The sequence below is a fragment of the Acipenser ruthenus genome, chromosome 6, assembly GCF_902713425.1.
Source record: "Acipenser ruthenus chromosome 6, fAciRut3.2 maternal haplotype, whole genome shotgun sequence".
Lineage (NCBI taxonomy): Eukaryota > Metazoa > Chordata > Actinopteri > Acipenseriformes > Acipenseridae > Acipenser > Acipenser ruthenus.
The window spans coordinates 14,756,402-14,771,991 of record NC_081194.1 but is presented as its reverse complement, the minus strand read 5'-3'; the positions used below and the strand labels follow the sequence as shown (position 1 = coordinate 14,771,991).

The 15,590-nt window shown below is 39.2% G+C and overlaps 1 protein-coding gene across 2 annotated transcripts in view; it reads right to left on the bottom strand.

Moving 5' to 3' along the window:
* Positions 1-15,590, bottom strand: part of LOC117411145 (glycogen phosphorylase, brain form) — a 29,579-nt gene that overhangs the window by 10,282 nt on the left and 3,707 nt on the right. For both annotated transcript variants that reach the window (XM_034921657.2, XM_034018339.3), the window contains exons 3-11: positions 13,124-13,202; positions 9,693-9,796; positions 8,941-9,072; positions 7,500-7,611; positions 5,111-5,193; positions 2,642-2,785; positions 1,256-1,348; positions 412-558; positions 85-248 (exon numbers count right to left, since the gene is read on the bottom strand). In XM_034921657.2, coding sequence (XP_034777548.1) covers positions 85-248; positions 412-558; positions 1,256-1,348; positions 2,642-2,785; positions 5,111-5,193; positions 7,500-7,611; positions 8,941-9,072; positions 9,693-9,796; positions 13,124-13,202 — 1,058 coding nt within the window. The remainder of the gene's footprint in view (positions 1-84; positions 249-411; positions 559-1,255; positions 1,349-2,641; positions 2,786-5,110; positions 5,194-7,499; positions 7,612-8,940; positions 9,073-9,692; positions 9,797-13,123; positions 13,203-15,590) is intronic.

Here is a 15,590-nt window from a genome sequence, read left to right as displayed (position 1 = left end):
GGGTTTGGATAAAACAGTATTCTGCCCATCCTAGCTGGGGTCTAACGATGATGGAGAGGGACTCCCTCCCTCCCGCAGACTCACACAGTGTTTTTGACAATCTCCGAGTGAATCCTGGCCACCCCGTTGACAGCGTGGGAGCCGACCACACACAGGTGGGCCATGTTGATCCTTTTGGGGTCTCCCTCCTCGATCAGGGACATCCTTCTCAGCCGGTCCCCATCTCCGGGGTACATAGCAGAGATCCTCTGCAGAGCAGACAGGTGGAAGTGTTTCTTGAAGAATAAACTATCAAACTGCTCAAAAACATTTCCCCAACAGTTTCCCCAACAGTTCATATAGGCTAAATTATTTTAATCTGCTTTTCAATTTATACATGTACCCAATAGTCATCCACATTGACATCCTTACATCCAGGTGCCTGCGGTTGATCTCGTAGATGATCTCCAGGTGTCTGGGCAGCAGCTTCTCGAACATGTGGACAGACCAGCGCTCCAGGGCCTCAGGCAGCACAGTGTGGTTGGTGTAGGCGCAGGTCTGAACCGTCACGTCCCAGGCCTGGGGAGGAGAAAAAACAACTTCACAATAAGCATTTTGTTTCCATTTTTTGTCAATCTTCCTAATTTTTGATTGAGAATATATAGGGTGTGAAGTCTACGAAAAAAATAAAATAAACAGAGTCACACACACACAAAACAGAACAAAACAAACAAAACAGGGCAATAACTACTGTGTAAATAACATACATACATAAATACATACTTGACTAAATAAAATCTGTTTAGAATGCTCTGCAATTCTTATTTGCATACCCAAATTATAATTGATAATGTTATTGCCACATGTCAGTATAAGCCAATGACCAATACATTGCTATAAATGGGCTTCATTTGTAAACCTGTTAGAATCAAATTTAAAGCACTACATCAGAATTTTGTTTTTAACCTGTAGCTCACTTTGAGACACCATGCAGCTAACACAAGCTGACTGCCAAATTCCATTCTATATTAAAAATGTCACCTTAGCTTGGCAAGACAATAGAGTTAATTCATCATGATCCTATCCTACCTCATGACTTTAAATTACCAATTCAACCTTCACCTTATTATTAAATATTCAGTCATCATTAGCCAAACTAGAACTGATCATTGTAGTCGCCAGTACATTTACTGCTGGGTTTTAATGGTAGCATAGACATGTTCCTCTAACAGGTATATATGTCAGTGCCAGTGCTGCAGAGAATATCTTACAGTACCTTCTCCCAGGCTAACTTTTCCACGTCCAACAAAATTCTCATGAGCTCAGGAATAGCCAGGGCTGGGTGGGTGTCATTTAGCTGAATAGCCACCTGGAAAGAAAACATAATACAATATTGAATTTAAAACAGATACACTCCTCAATAAAAACAAACCGATTTTGTCTTCAAATGTCATTTTAATCGTGTTTTTACATTGCCCTTACGATTTCATGGTGTTTGTAATCATTCTGATTGGTAGGTTATGTTGTTCCTCTATTAAGCTATTGTCTTTTTTCTCTAAATCTGGCTTGGACAAGCTTTGAGTTTGTCGAGAGAATCCTAGGGGCCAGGAATGCACAGAGTTCCTCGTTGCATTCAGAGTTGAAAGGTCACATTGTCACAGGATTTTAATGCAATGAGGAAGGCTGTTGAAGCTCAAATGAAGTTCAAAGCCAGTAAAGGCAGATTTTGAGAAAAATATACACCTCTTTTTTTATTTTATGTAATATTGTAATCTGTGTTTGCACTTACAGAACATTGTTTGACAATATTGGGATTATTTTAGAAAATGGAAGGGAGGTGGTGCAGAATATATATTTGGTCCCAAGGCTCACTGACACATGGTAAATGAATACTATTCCACATGGTAAATGAATACTATTCCACATGTATTCCACATGGTAAATGAATACTATTCCACATGGTAAATGAATACTATTCCACATGTATTCCACATGGTAAATGAATACTATTCCACATGGTAAATGAATACTATTCCACATGTATTCCACATGGTAAATGAATACTATTCCACATGGTAAATGAATGCACAGTAAATTAATAATATTCCACAAAAGACCACAGGAACATTTCCAAATGATTGTTAACAGCCCAGTTCAATATTTCAAGCATTCCTTATGAAACTCTTTCTTTTTGGCAGAGTGCAGGGTTATTTTTGTTGAGTTTATTTTCATATGGACGTGAAATGTGGCTAAATGCATTTGGCTTTGCTGTTCTGTACTGGTGACCTTGTTTTCTTTGGTTGCCAAACATCTCATTACTAAACGGTCATCAATCATTGCGGTCCAATGCCTCACACAAGAATCTCTACTAAAAAGTGAGCTAAGGGCTTTCTCTCTGCAATCGATTGAAAATGTATTTCGATGTGTTGCTTTCTTTTAGAATTAGAACTGTTTGAAGAAAGGGGTACACCTCAGTGTGTGTCTGTAGCCTGCATAGCCCATTTTCCGAATAGATACCATTAGCCAGAAAATAAAATTATTTAGGAACATATTATGTGCACTGGAATGCATCAGGTATGAAATTAACTGCTTTTGTTCACAACATTTCCTAGAGCATGTTTCACAAGACTAGTTTTACTGAGCGGTGTTTAAAGCTGCCCACCTTTTCAGGGAATGTTTCAAATGAAGTCCTGACAGGGTCCCGGCAGCCGAACTTGGAGGACTTGAAGCGTCGGATGATGTCCTGGAGAGTGGCAGCAACCACAAAGTATTCCTGTTTCAGACGCAGCTCCTTCCCTTCAAAAAACTGAACAAAAGGTCAAGTTACTGCCTACTGCTCCTTGAAAACAGAGAGTCAGGTACATGAATAAACACCATTGTGTCTTTGTATACTTCTCAAAGATACGTGTAAACAAATCTGATCCCATTTGACAGCTCAATACAAAAGAGATTTTGTAAAGCTGCCTCACAGTTTCACTAAGGTAAAAAAAACCTCTCTGGTTTGGACCAATGAGACAGCAGGTATAAAAGAATTGCTGAGCAATATATTGTAACCAGTTAACACAAAACAAGACATTAGGATTTGAGATTGCAAGTAAACTCAAAGCTTGTCAAAGCCATGTAAAGCCAGAGCTTTCCAGTATTTGCACCCATTCTGAACTTTTAAGAATGTTGTTTTTTAATTTTGATGACTAAGCAGTCAGTGTTTCATTCACCTAGTCATTTTGTTAACACAAGAAACCAAACACAGACAGTATTTATTGTATGCAACATTTTCTGTCTTTGCACTTGCAGTGCATTTTGTGCGTATTACACTTATATACTGTATATACCAGTTTCAACTGCAGGTTTAGGTATTCAGGCATGTTTTTAAGACAGTTATTCCATAAGGCCTTGCATAACGAGAGGCGAGGCATCAGTATGCAAAAAAAAAAAAAATACAGAAATCGACCAAGTGCAAGATTTGGTTTCAAATCCTCGTCCACTGTTAGCTTTTGAGATTTCAGTTGCTCATTAAAACGTGAAGGCTTATTTGTTACCAGACATCATTTCAGTGGCAAGGTAATGGTTATGCTGAAAAATGCTTAATTGCTAAATGCTGCATAGTTAAAACCATAACAGTTTTATATTCATTTCACAAAAAAATTGGAAATATATTAATACATCTATCCCAAGTGTTAACATGGAGGCAGCAGATTGTGAAATAAGTGAACAAATTGAAAGGAAGTCTAAACCCAGGACAGCTCATACAAACTCCAGACAAAGTTGTGTCCAATACTGTATGTGCTATGTGCACACTGGCAGGCCTGGAGGGTTCATTTGGATGAATAAACCTAAAAATAGTTTAGGATTAGGATTAGGGTTAGGGTTAGGGCTAGGGTTGGTTGTTTATCTCAACACTAAGTGATTTATTGAGGCTCTCTCACAACAGCATTTCTATGCAGCATCAGAAGTAATGGTTAGAAGTGTATTTGCTTATCTATAATGTCCCTAGTGGGAGAGCGTTTTCAATACATTTTTGTTAAATAGAGCTTTTATTACTGCTTATCTAAATCAAACAGAAAAGGGAATGTGCATTTGAAGCAGACAAGTAAATACAGGTGCTTTAAACAAGCAATGATACTTTCTTCAAGCACATTCAAGTTTTTTTTACAGATTTGTTTCGTTCTACATGACTGGCTTTTCGTTATGGCAATTACGCGATTCAAATTATTTAAGACCTTGGTTAGCACTCCATTAATGAACAAAAAAAAAACATAATCCGTTCAATTACAAAGACATTGAGAAAGACTTGAAACCTTTGGCATTGAAAAAGCTGAACTACAATACTATACTGCAGTTATCTTCACTACAGCTCCTGTACCTGCCAGAAGATCAGTAGGATATAGAGTCACAGGAAAAGCCTTTACAAGACCATTCCTCTCCCATTGATTTTTACAAGCCTTATTTAATGGGATTATACACCTTTGTGTTTGATTAGATTGTACTTTAGTAAGTACGAGTAGAAAGGACCAGAAAACAAAAGTACTGTATATTAACAGAATCGCTATAATCTGATTACCACTCTTTTTTTTTAAATATGTTTTTGTGCATACAATCTGTGGGAGTTTAAATACAAGTTGGATTTTATTTTATTCTCCCCATCTGTTTAATCTGAGGTAATAGTCAAAAGAAACCGGTTTACTATATCTGGAAAGGAAAGAAAAGTGCAGAAAGGCTTTTAAGCATTTTGATATTGGTCTGTTTAAAGTCTAGAAAGTACAGACCATTATGAGTATACAGCAGAACTGAAGGAGTTACTCTGTCCTAAAGCTTATGAAACCAGAATCAACTTTCATGCAACTGTTAAAACAACTGCAGTCATGGTAGGGGAAGGGCTGTAGCTGAGAAGGGTTCAAGTAACAATATAAATAAATACAAATATTTGAACAGCTCAAAGAAAACATTCATGTTGCATGACCTTTAGTGGTAGAACTGAACACAATGAGGTCACAAACAAGTTTAAACAAGCAGCACAAACCAAATAAGAGTGTCCCAATTCCCTGTACAGGTAGTCGGCCTTACCCAGAACTAAATTTGAAATGGCATTTCAGCCATTAGCTTCGGCATTAGCCTGCAGGTTTATACTCACATTGTCGTTGGGGTAGAGGACTCTGGAGATGTTCTCAGCCAGGTTCCTGTCCAACACAGCCTGGATGTAGTCACCTACGTTGACTGCAAGTCAAGAGGAGAAGTCCAGGGAGTGGATCAGTATATGGATTTAAGAGGGCAATTAGCGCCAGCATCCTTTAATGAGTAGTTCAGCTTCTAATAATATAATGAAACAAATACTGTCCGTGCTGGACATTGTGTTCTATTCAGAGGAAATATTTAACACTAGTAAAAAAGTTGTCAACAGAGTAGGAATGAAATATTGAAGAAAAAAAATGTAATAAATTGCACCACAGAAAATGACTAATTCTAGAGGTGTCTGTAAAGTCAGGTTGGACGATCTCTAATGGTGGTTAACTGAAAGATGCCTTCTTATAAATCACTGTGCCAAACTGAATCAGGGATCTTGTTCCCAACCATGATTTATTTCCATTCCACGACGTCTTTTCAGTAATGTTTCAACATGCAAATGATAATTTTATCACAATTTCTATCACTGTCATCAGCACGGTCATAACAACCTCAAGCCCCATTCAGGCACTAGTACAATATGTTACTGTACCCATCCCACAAAACCACTTTCACTATCCTCAGTAACATTCTTATTCTGATTATGGTAACAAGAATAAAAGCAAATTCTGTGAAAATGATAGTGTGCATAATTTCTTTAAATTAAAAAACAATTTAAAAAATGCATCTAGCACATTTCACCAATATAAACCACTTTTGTAAAATCAGACAGATCTGCATGTCCATTTGATACAAGCAACTTGCAAAACAATTCACACCATCTCCATCACGTGGTTTCAACCCAAATCTACTTGATATTCCAGTCAGATTCCTTCCCAGTAAGATATTCTGCCTAAGCCATGGCAAAGCAACAATGAAGCCGACATTAGTGTAATGGCCTTGGTATTTGCTTTTACACGGCATGAGCTCTAAACTGAAAAACAGACCAAAGTATTTCAGGAACCAAAATCTAAAGCAAAATAATCACTTTCAGCTTTCAGAGTTTATAATTGTACTTATAGTATGTTCCATAGTCAGTTGCTACTCTGGAAATAATGACTCCAACTGTCATGGCGACAGCGAAGCCAAAAATACAAAGGCCTTGGTTTATCTACAGGCCTATCAACATACATAAAGACATCTTGCCGGGTCAACCAGGGGTTATCACTAGTGCTAAGTTCAAGTGGAGCCAATTTTCCATAGGAGTGAAATGGTAAAGGGAGCAGTAACAATAAACATGTCATCCATGAAGTGTGTTTTACTTTTTTATTGACTATTGATATTTAAGACTGCAAACAACCTTTTGCTGTGAGAATGAACTCTGCCTCCATTAGCTATATACACTATGATCTACCATTGTAACTCTCTAAAAGTTAAAAGGGGAAGTTAACACTTATTTAGTAAACAGTCAGCTATTTTTAATTGGTTTCTATGGGAACTAACCACCATTATTGGGCTAGTGTGACAGCATGTTTTATCACTACAAATTACACGTAAATCGGAGGGACCATTTACAACATTGCCACTGCGATCAAACTACCATTAGTACCACTAATGTTAGTGGAGAATGTTATGATTAGGACATTATATTGTGCGTTTGTCAAATAGTTTTTATGACTTGGTTTAATTGGCTCTATTTTCTTTTTTATTTAGTAGTCGGCAATTAAATTTTACCCCGTTTTTCTCCCAATTTGAAATGCCCAATTGTACTTAGGCTCAGCCCACCACTACCACCCCTGCGACTTTTCACTCTGCAAGCCTGCCATGCAGCCAGCCCAGAGCTACAGTGTCGGAGGACAATGCAGCTCTGGGCAGCTTACAGGCAAGCCTGCAGGCACCTGTCCACGGTCGGCAGTGGAATAGCCTGGGCTCGAACTGGTGACGTCCAGGCTATAGGGCGCATCCAGAACTCCAACCGGAGTGCCTTTACTGGATGCTCCACTCGGAAGCCCCTAAATGGCTCTATTTTTTAAACAAAACTAAACAAATGGATTCCTCTGCAACTATAAGTGTAGCAGCTTGTTTTTAGATATGTTAAATGCCTGTGTTCTACTTCTGTTTAATTAGAGGTGTGATGTCTGACTTGTGCCAGTCTGCTGTATGAGAATCGCAGCTGTTCACATTAGAACAGTTTAGACTAATGAGAAAAAAATTCTGTTAAAAAAAAAAAAAAAAAAAAAGGTTAGTCTGACTTTACTCAGAAAAATGTGTGGTACAATCCTACTCATGTTAGAAATGGATATAAACTTACAGTTTCTGAAAACTACAGATTGTGGAGTCTAATTCTACAGATGTAAGACCATGCTGAGGTCTGGAACTGAAACTAATCGGTATAGGTACAGATGATAAAAATAACTTACACTCCTGGAGGTTGAAATCATTGGGTGCTTTGGCAGACCAGAGTCTCATGGTGTTGACAGTGTTGTTCTTGTATCCTGGTACTGGGGTATCATAGGGCATGGCAAGCACTATCTGCAACACAGATAAAAAGGGTCGCAGCTGGCTTCACAGACATTCCTTACTTAAGTGACAAAGACTCAAAACTGATGCTACAGGCAAATGCAACACTGATAAAATACCAGGGAATGGATCTTTCTCTTAGGCACTAACTGTGAATCTGTCATTTTTTGTATTGAGATCTATGGACACAAAGACACTGGCATCTAAGGCAGCGAGAGTGAGTAAGAGTTTCACATGCACATATTACAAGTGTGCCAGGGTAAGAAATAGGTCACCCACACAAAACAAGCTTGGCAACGGTTTGAAAATGCACCTCATGTAGTGCACAGCACAGATAGTCTTGCTTTTGCAGATAAACACACATAACAGAAGTTGAATGGTATAGGACCCTGTAACAGGGAGCGACGGCAGGAAGGGGGGCGGCAGTCCCATGGGATCTGCCTGCCAGTCATGGCGGTGACACGGAGAGGTGGGGAAGAGGGTGTGTGCGCTTTCCCCCTCTCTGAGTGGCTGGGAGGCAGGTTTTAGTGGGATTGCTGATCCTATAAATTAATACTCTGCTGTTTCCTCAGATCTGCCCCTTTAGACCTGTACAACGAGCAAGCGGTTACGCTGCTCGGCCAGACCAGCTGACGGACGGGAGAAAAAAACTTCCACGGAGAATCTGAAGAGATAGAGAGAGAGTGGGGAATCCGTTGGCAGACCCCGATAGTGTGTTTTAAAAGAAACCTAGTTGAGGAACAGCGGAGAGTAGGACGGAGACCAGAGACGTACGGGTAGTGGCGACTGGGGAAGTTCACGCTGCAAAGTGCAGCACCTGTATTTTGTAGTTTTGATTATTGTATTTGATTATTTTAATTTCCCTTTTTCTTTTTGCCTTTCGTTTTCATTATTTTCGAGCACCTGCGAGTGCACCTGCAACTGAACTGTGTACCATGACGTGGTATGCCCGTAGGTTCTGGATAGCATAGGTGGTAGCCAGACCACGGACCACAGCGCCCTCTGCGGGCTAAAACAAATCAGTGCAACTCACAAGAGTAAACGAAATAAAACCGAGCACCTGTGCGGTGTTTCAATTACAACTTCTGTCTCCCGTGTCAGTGAATACCCACACCCTTCCACAGACCCCCACCCCCAACCCCTCCAAGGAACACACACCACAGTATGCGTAAGCAAGACTCAGTTTGACCAAATTTTCAGCTTTCACTGAAATTCCAGCCCCTTTCAGAATTGTGTTGAAACCATATTTTTCTAAAGTAAAAAAAAAAAAAAAAGCAACAATATTGGTCAAATTGCATCAAATTTTATTAAAGAGAGACCATCAGTAGGTCAGACACTTACCTGTGTGTCAAGCCACTTGGCTCCTTGAGCGGTGTGCTCAACTCTTCCATAAAAATGCACAGGGAGCATGTACTCAGGACGGGCCTTTTCCCACGGGTTCCCATAGCGCAGCCAATCATCTGCTTCCTCTACCTGCAATCATAACGGTGGCTCTGTAACATGACTAACATGGTGGGGACACTGTACTATAGCTATACAGATCCTCACATTTGTACAGTATGTAGGTTTCACACAGAATGGATCTGTAGTCTCAGTGGAAGTTCAAAGCCATCCACAGCATGGCAACACGCAGCAAGTCCCTGGTCACTTTATCAGGTAAAAGTAATATCTGAGTAATGTCCATATTGAATAGTCTGGTGTGAAAACTAAAATGGAGACTTTGAGACATTTTTATTGGGGGAAGCACATATCAAAACAAAAGTTTTATCACCTGTGGTGCATTTGGAGGAACAGGACACGGTATAATACTGATAGGATATTCTATTATTTTGGTAATTATGTGTACCACAATGCCATCAATAAAAAGTATAGCCTGTATAAATAACATAAACACAGAAAACAGAGGACCTAACACTTAAATGCTTGCTGCTTTACACTGAGAAAACGAGTCCTGTTATTGAGAGGATCTGTGTTGTTTAACATATGACATTAAAAAAGAAGAAACACACTAACACTTTCTTAACTAGAATCCCAAATTGGAATTCTGTGCTGCCAGATAGTTTGTGTTTATTTCCCATTCTAAATTGGCTTACTTGCCAGCCGTTGGAGATCTTTTGGTTGAAAATACCAAACTCATATCGGATTCCATATCCGTAGGCAGCCAGGCCTAAGGATGCCATGGAGTCCAAGAAACAGGCTAAAAAGGAAATGAAAACACTGGATGACTGATTAAGAATCCCACAGATTACCCCTACATGAACAAGAAGTACAATATTGCTGTTTTCATTGAGCACAGGAACACACAAGCTGTGACATGTTCCTTATTTATTGAACTCAAACCCTCTTAATGAACTCAAACTGCTGCATTTCAATGTCACTCCTCTCAGGAAGAAAAGCTCTTTGTATATTTCATAAGGACAAGCGCTGACTGAAGAGATCTTCTTTCATAACTGGAGATACCAGAAAAAAAAGGAAATGTAAAGGCCACGGCAAGAAAAAGCTTTCCCTGTTAAATTTACACTGACTGGCTAAAAAATGTGAGAATTGAAGTAAAATTAGAAGACTCCTATTGGTCTGCACAGACTTATCTTATCACATGATCCAAAAGACAGTTTTTGCATATTTACATACTGCGCATTAAAAAATGATCGTAAAATATGAAAGTTGTTGACATAATATTCCAGCCACCAAAGGAACAAACTAAAATGGTCTTCTGGGCCGGTCTTTACATTTTCTTTTAATGTAACAGCTAGTGAAACCAAATATACAAAAGTCATGGGTGTAGCTGGGATAGACTCGACCTGTTTAAACCAGAAGTTTAAAAACTTTAACGTGTTCTAAAACAAAATGCCTTTCAATGCTCTCGTTTCAGGATTTGATGTGTACTTAAGTCATGTTGACCTTGGCTAAATGCCTGAAAATAAGACTCTATTGCTCTGTATCCCACAGTAAAGTTGCCATCAAACAAGTTCAGACGATACATTTTAGTTTTATAATGGTTAACCATGGTCACAATGTACTCACTCGGTTTTTACCATAATATACTGCAGTAAACTTTTAGACAGGATCCCTTCGAAGAACTGAGTTTCTGATATGAACTTTGTCTCCTTTATAAAACCAACCAAGTAAGACACACTCAAAGTTCTCAGACTGCTCATACATCAAGTGTAATGAGTCAGGGTTCCCCCACTGCCTCATAGCAGCCTTCACCGCTGATAACGAGGTTATCAATACAATATAAAGATGCAATCATAAGACTGGATCAAGCCGTTGGGTTAGCAATCATTTCCCTGAAAACAAAATAATCTTTGTCTAGTTTTCCAAATCCTCTGTTAAGGCAAATGTGAAAACAAACATCTGTATATCAGCAGAAATCTAGGACAGTATGTATGGGCACCATTCTTTATACCCCATTCAGTTCTGATATGGATTTGCAAAGACAAATTAGAAAGTTAAAATAAAATAAAATAATGTGAATTGTAAAGGGCTGGAAATGAAAGGCTGCTATTCAGAACTGCTGCAGAATGTGGAGGACCCATGTCTACGGTTTGTGAGATACTAATCAATGCAGACAGAGACCCCCAGTCTTGTCTGCACACACAGGGTTAAGCTCCTTGCAGGAGAAGGAAAGTCAAACAGGAAATTGCCTTGGAGCTGTCACGCCATCTGCGAGGCCGACTGTTCATCACAAGGCCATGCTGACACTGAAGCCAAACTAGCACTCACAACATCAGGATCCGGGAGGCAGCAAACCACAGGGAGTTTGAGGAGAAAAAGTAATAGAACTTGTTTATTTACTACCGGATTCTGCTGAGTCAACGCCCATGTTTGATCTACAGCCCCACTTCCACTTTTAGATGAATGTCAGTTTTGCACCGTTTCTAATAACCATGCGCAAAAAAAATAAAAATAACCATGCGCAAATGCTGCCTGAAATTTCAAATCTCGCGCTTCAAGTGAGTAGAACAAGCTGTGCAGTACAGTACTTGCTCTGTGCATTGATTGAATACATTGTAAGCACTTTTCGTTTTGAATCTGATTGATTACGCTTTCCTGTTAAGCTACAATCCATTTTCAGCTTTAAAGGTTAATGTGTGTTTTATGAAGATTTAAAATTACATTACAGTGGACTTACGCAGCACCCTTTTTTCAGGCAAACTCTTCCCTTTGTATTTCACCATTCAACACTAGAACCGCCGCAGTTATACTCATACCTAAAACCGCCCCCGGCAGTCATTATGATGGTTACATTTTAAACAACATCAGTATTAAAATGAAAGACAAACTACTGGATACAACTCAAGTGTTATATTCAAGCACAAATAAACAATTAAACATAGAAGAGGTTATTTTCTAACTTACCACCTATAAAGCACTACTTCAAAAAATGAAAAATTATAATAAAATAAACATTTAAAAAGAAACTAGTGTGTAAACAGGTGTATGTACATACAAAACTGTAAAAACGAAAGCATGTTTTCTCTTGTGTGTGTCACTCGGTGCAGCACTGAATCCAGGTTTAGCTGCAGCATCCTGTTGCTTTGCAGTTTTCTGATCAAAATGTTTCTGCCGAAGCGCTGTGGCCAGTTTAAAGATGAAATCTCTCCTACTGATATTTTCCCCAGTGCATTCCTTGTACAAAATGAAGGAATTGATGGCTGCCAAGTCCAGTAGAGATAACAACAGGATTGTATATAAAAATAAAATAGAATATTGTAGGTTGAATTCAAAATAAAACCATGTATTGTAAAAGGCAGTCAAAGGTAGAGGGGATTATAACTTTTTTTAATTTTTGCGATCCTGCCTTTCAAACGCCATCAAGGTATTTAATACATGTATTTAGGAAAAGTCAAGAACGGATAACCACATATCTTTCACACACGCACAGTAATTTACATTTTAAAAGTGAAAAGCGTCAAATGACTGCCATGGCGGTTCTCGTGTTAATAAATGTTAACTGTATTTTTTGATTCTTTAACATAACTGTGTGCCATGCCTTTTGAATTTTAAACATGCCTAATTCTAAACATAATCTATCTAGCTAATGTTAAAAATAATACAGTAACATTGCTTGTTATTTCACCCCTGTCTTGAGTCAACGCCCCTCCCCCACTTTGCCTTAACATCAACTCTACACTCCTGGGGCGCTGACTTGGCAGAATCCGGTAAATCCAGGTTCCAAATACAGTGTAATAAAATGGAAAACTGACAAAACACAGTTAATAACATACTATACAAATAGAATTGCTGTATTTTATTTTATTACAGTAAATGCTGTACACACAGCAAAAACAAGTGCACAAACGGCTTGCCAATTTTTATGAATCCCAAGATCTTTGGGTGATATCTCTTCAATAGCTTCTTTCATTTCTCTTATACAAGTTAACCATGTGCATTAAAGCAAAACAAAATAATGGTTAAGTACATAGTGAAAGAATGTTAACATACAGGGGAGCATTGTAACTGTATGCAAATGTATAACCTTTGTAATAGCTGGCTGGCTGTCCAAACTAAGCCAATTTACCTGCAAGCCGGCCGAGTCCTCCATTCCCGAGCCCCGCATCTTCTTCAATGTCCTCCAGCTCCTCCAGATCCAGACCCAGCTGCAAGTGAGAAATAGAGAGAGAGCAATTCAGTGCATGAGAGGGTGAGGAGACCTTCACTATTAGAGACAGACGAGTTTCAACCCTTTTCATCTGAGCTTAGTCACAGCAGCATGTCAAGGACAATAATTCTCATCTGGAAATTTGCCTGGACTTTACCTTCAGCTCCAATTCCAGCATACTATACTCACTGTGCCATTCATAGGTATTTTGAGAAATGTAATCCAACTTGGTAACTATGTGTTTTACGGTTACAAAATGATGTTCAATGATTTGCCAAGCATTTTCATTGACTTACTGAAGCCTTCAATTAAGCACTGCATTGACACAATTTTTTTAAATGTACATAATCTTCTTACTCAGTGGCATGTGACTGACTAGATCCAAGACCTAGGGATTAGGGGACAACAGCACCCACTGAACCAAACAGCACTGACTGACTCATTAGCTTTTATTTGTTCCTTATACCGTACTTCTGATTCCAATCCATAAACTTTGATTTCCTTATCAGGCAAGTCATTCATAAGGAAATAGACCAATATGAACTGTTCGTATGTGTTTGGGGCTACAGTTCACTGGAACTATAAAATGTCTGGCTGTGGTTGGTCAAAATCAAATGCTGGGCCTGCTTTGGAATTTTGTTGCAACTGTTAGAATTTCAAAAGCTCATTGTTGTTATTGGCAACACTTTTATGTCAACAGGCCCCACAGTTTTATAACGTCCTCCCAAGGATTTGCATGAAATTTCTGGTTTCCAAGTAACTGTTGAAACACTGCTTGCATCGGAAGGGGGCTGGGTTTTATTGATATTAATTTCTTACCAGTATTCTTGAAATACTGATTTAGCTGTGCCTCTAGGGAATTCATTCAGCCAGCTCCGATGGGTTTGCACTTCAGGCTGTCGCAAAACAAATATACAGTACTCCCTCGCTATAAAGCTCTTGGTTATAACGCGCCTCGGATATAATGCTCCTACAGCATGTGCCCCAATTCCCTATACTAGTGATTCATGCAATATTTATACAGTAAATACAATACAGGTGTTGTTCAAACTGTAAACAACTTCACAGTCTAACTTCTGTTTCTGTCTCACCCTTTTGATACAATATCTGAACTGAAGAAAAGCTGCACTGGCACTTATAACACAGACATCTTATTCAGCATTCGTTTTATAATTAAATAAATATTAGGCCTATTACGTGGTTATCTTTCCTAATGTATTTACTTTTTTGCTGCGAGAGGCTTTCTCCGGGAGACGAGACGCTTCAGCCCAGCTATGGCAGCTGAACCTGGGGCGAGCCCATTCCCTCTTCCCCTCTCCTGACCCGCTCTCCTTCTCACACTTGGTTTGGTTGTCCGTCGCTTCGAACTGAACTTCCGACCGCCGTTTAACCAGGCTACTTACTGTTTAAAAACTGCTCATTAAAATGATCTACGAGTGGGAATGTTACCTTTTTTTTTTTTTTTTTTTTTAAATATAGCGTTGATTACATGGTGCTTTATGTATAGTTAATTCACGGAAAGTTACATTTTTGCTTCACTATATGTACATTAGAGAGGGAGTTATTTTATTTTGTAGTTTAGTCAGATGTGTGTTATGTGTCCCGCGGAGCCCCCACCCCCTCCCCCGTATATAACGCTCTTCGGTTACAACACTCATATTGGGTGTCCCCCGAGACCCGCGTTATAGCGAGGGAGCACTGTATAACTATATTTTGAAAAAAATGACTATTTCTAAGAACAGACATTCTTTTCCAATGTCTGTTCATTACCAGTCTTATATAGGTGGCAAAGAGGACCTCTAAGCCAGTGACAGAGGCAGCATTTAACCAAACCCTTTACCACTTGGAAATCAATTATACAGACACACTGTCAATAGGATGTGGGACAGCACCGACGTGAAATGACTCCTACTATCTTCCCTCTGACCAAAGCGTATCGGAGACAGGGAGATGCAGAGTTTTGTATTTGATTTGCAGAAGAAATTACTCTGTCCTAGAATGAATGCAAGCCCAGTGGATTGCATGGAGAGGCCATGGCTGGACACAAATCACAAACCATAAAGATGAACGTCTTAACATTCAACTAAAGAGCAAGCACTGTAATCGAGAGGTAAATATGTGATGTCAGTATTACTAACTCATCAGTCGCCAGGAGGAGATCCATTATGTAGGCTGTGCATCAACAACCAGACAAATACGTGAGGACACTGTGCTGGCAGAGGTATCGTCTTTTGCAATATCATGTCAACTATGCAGTGTTTATGAAGGATGCCTTATCTAACACCAGGGCTACTGACCCAATGATCCCCCCAAACATCTTCCTCTTATGAAGCTTAACTTCCCCTTCCTGGTAACAGGGACTGGGATCTTTTGGAATTAACATATT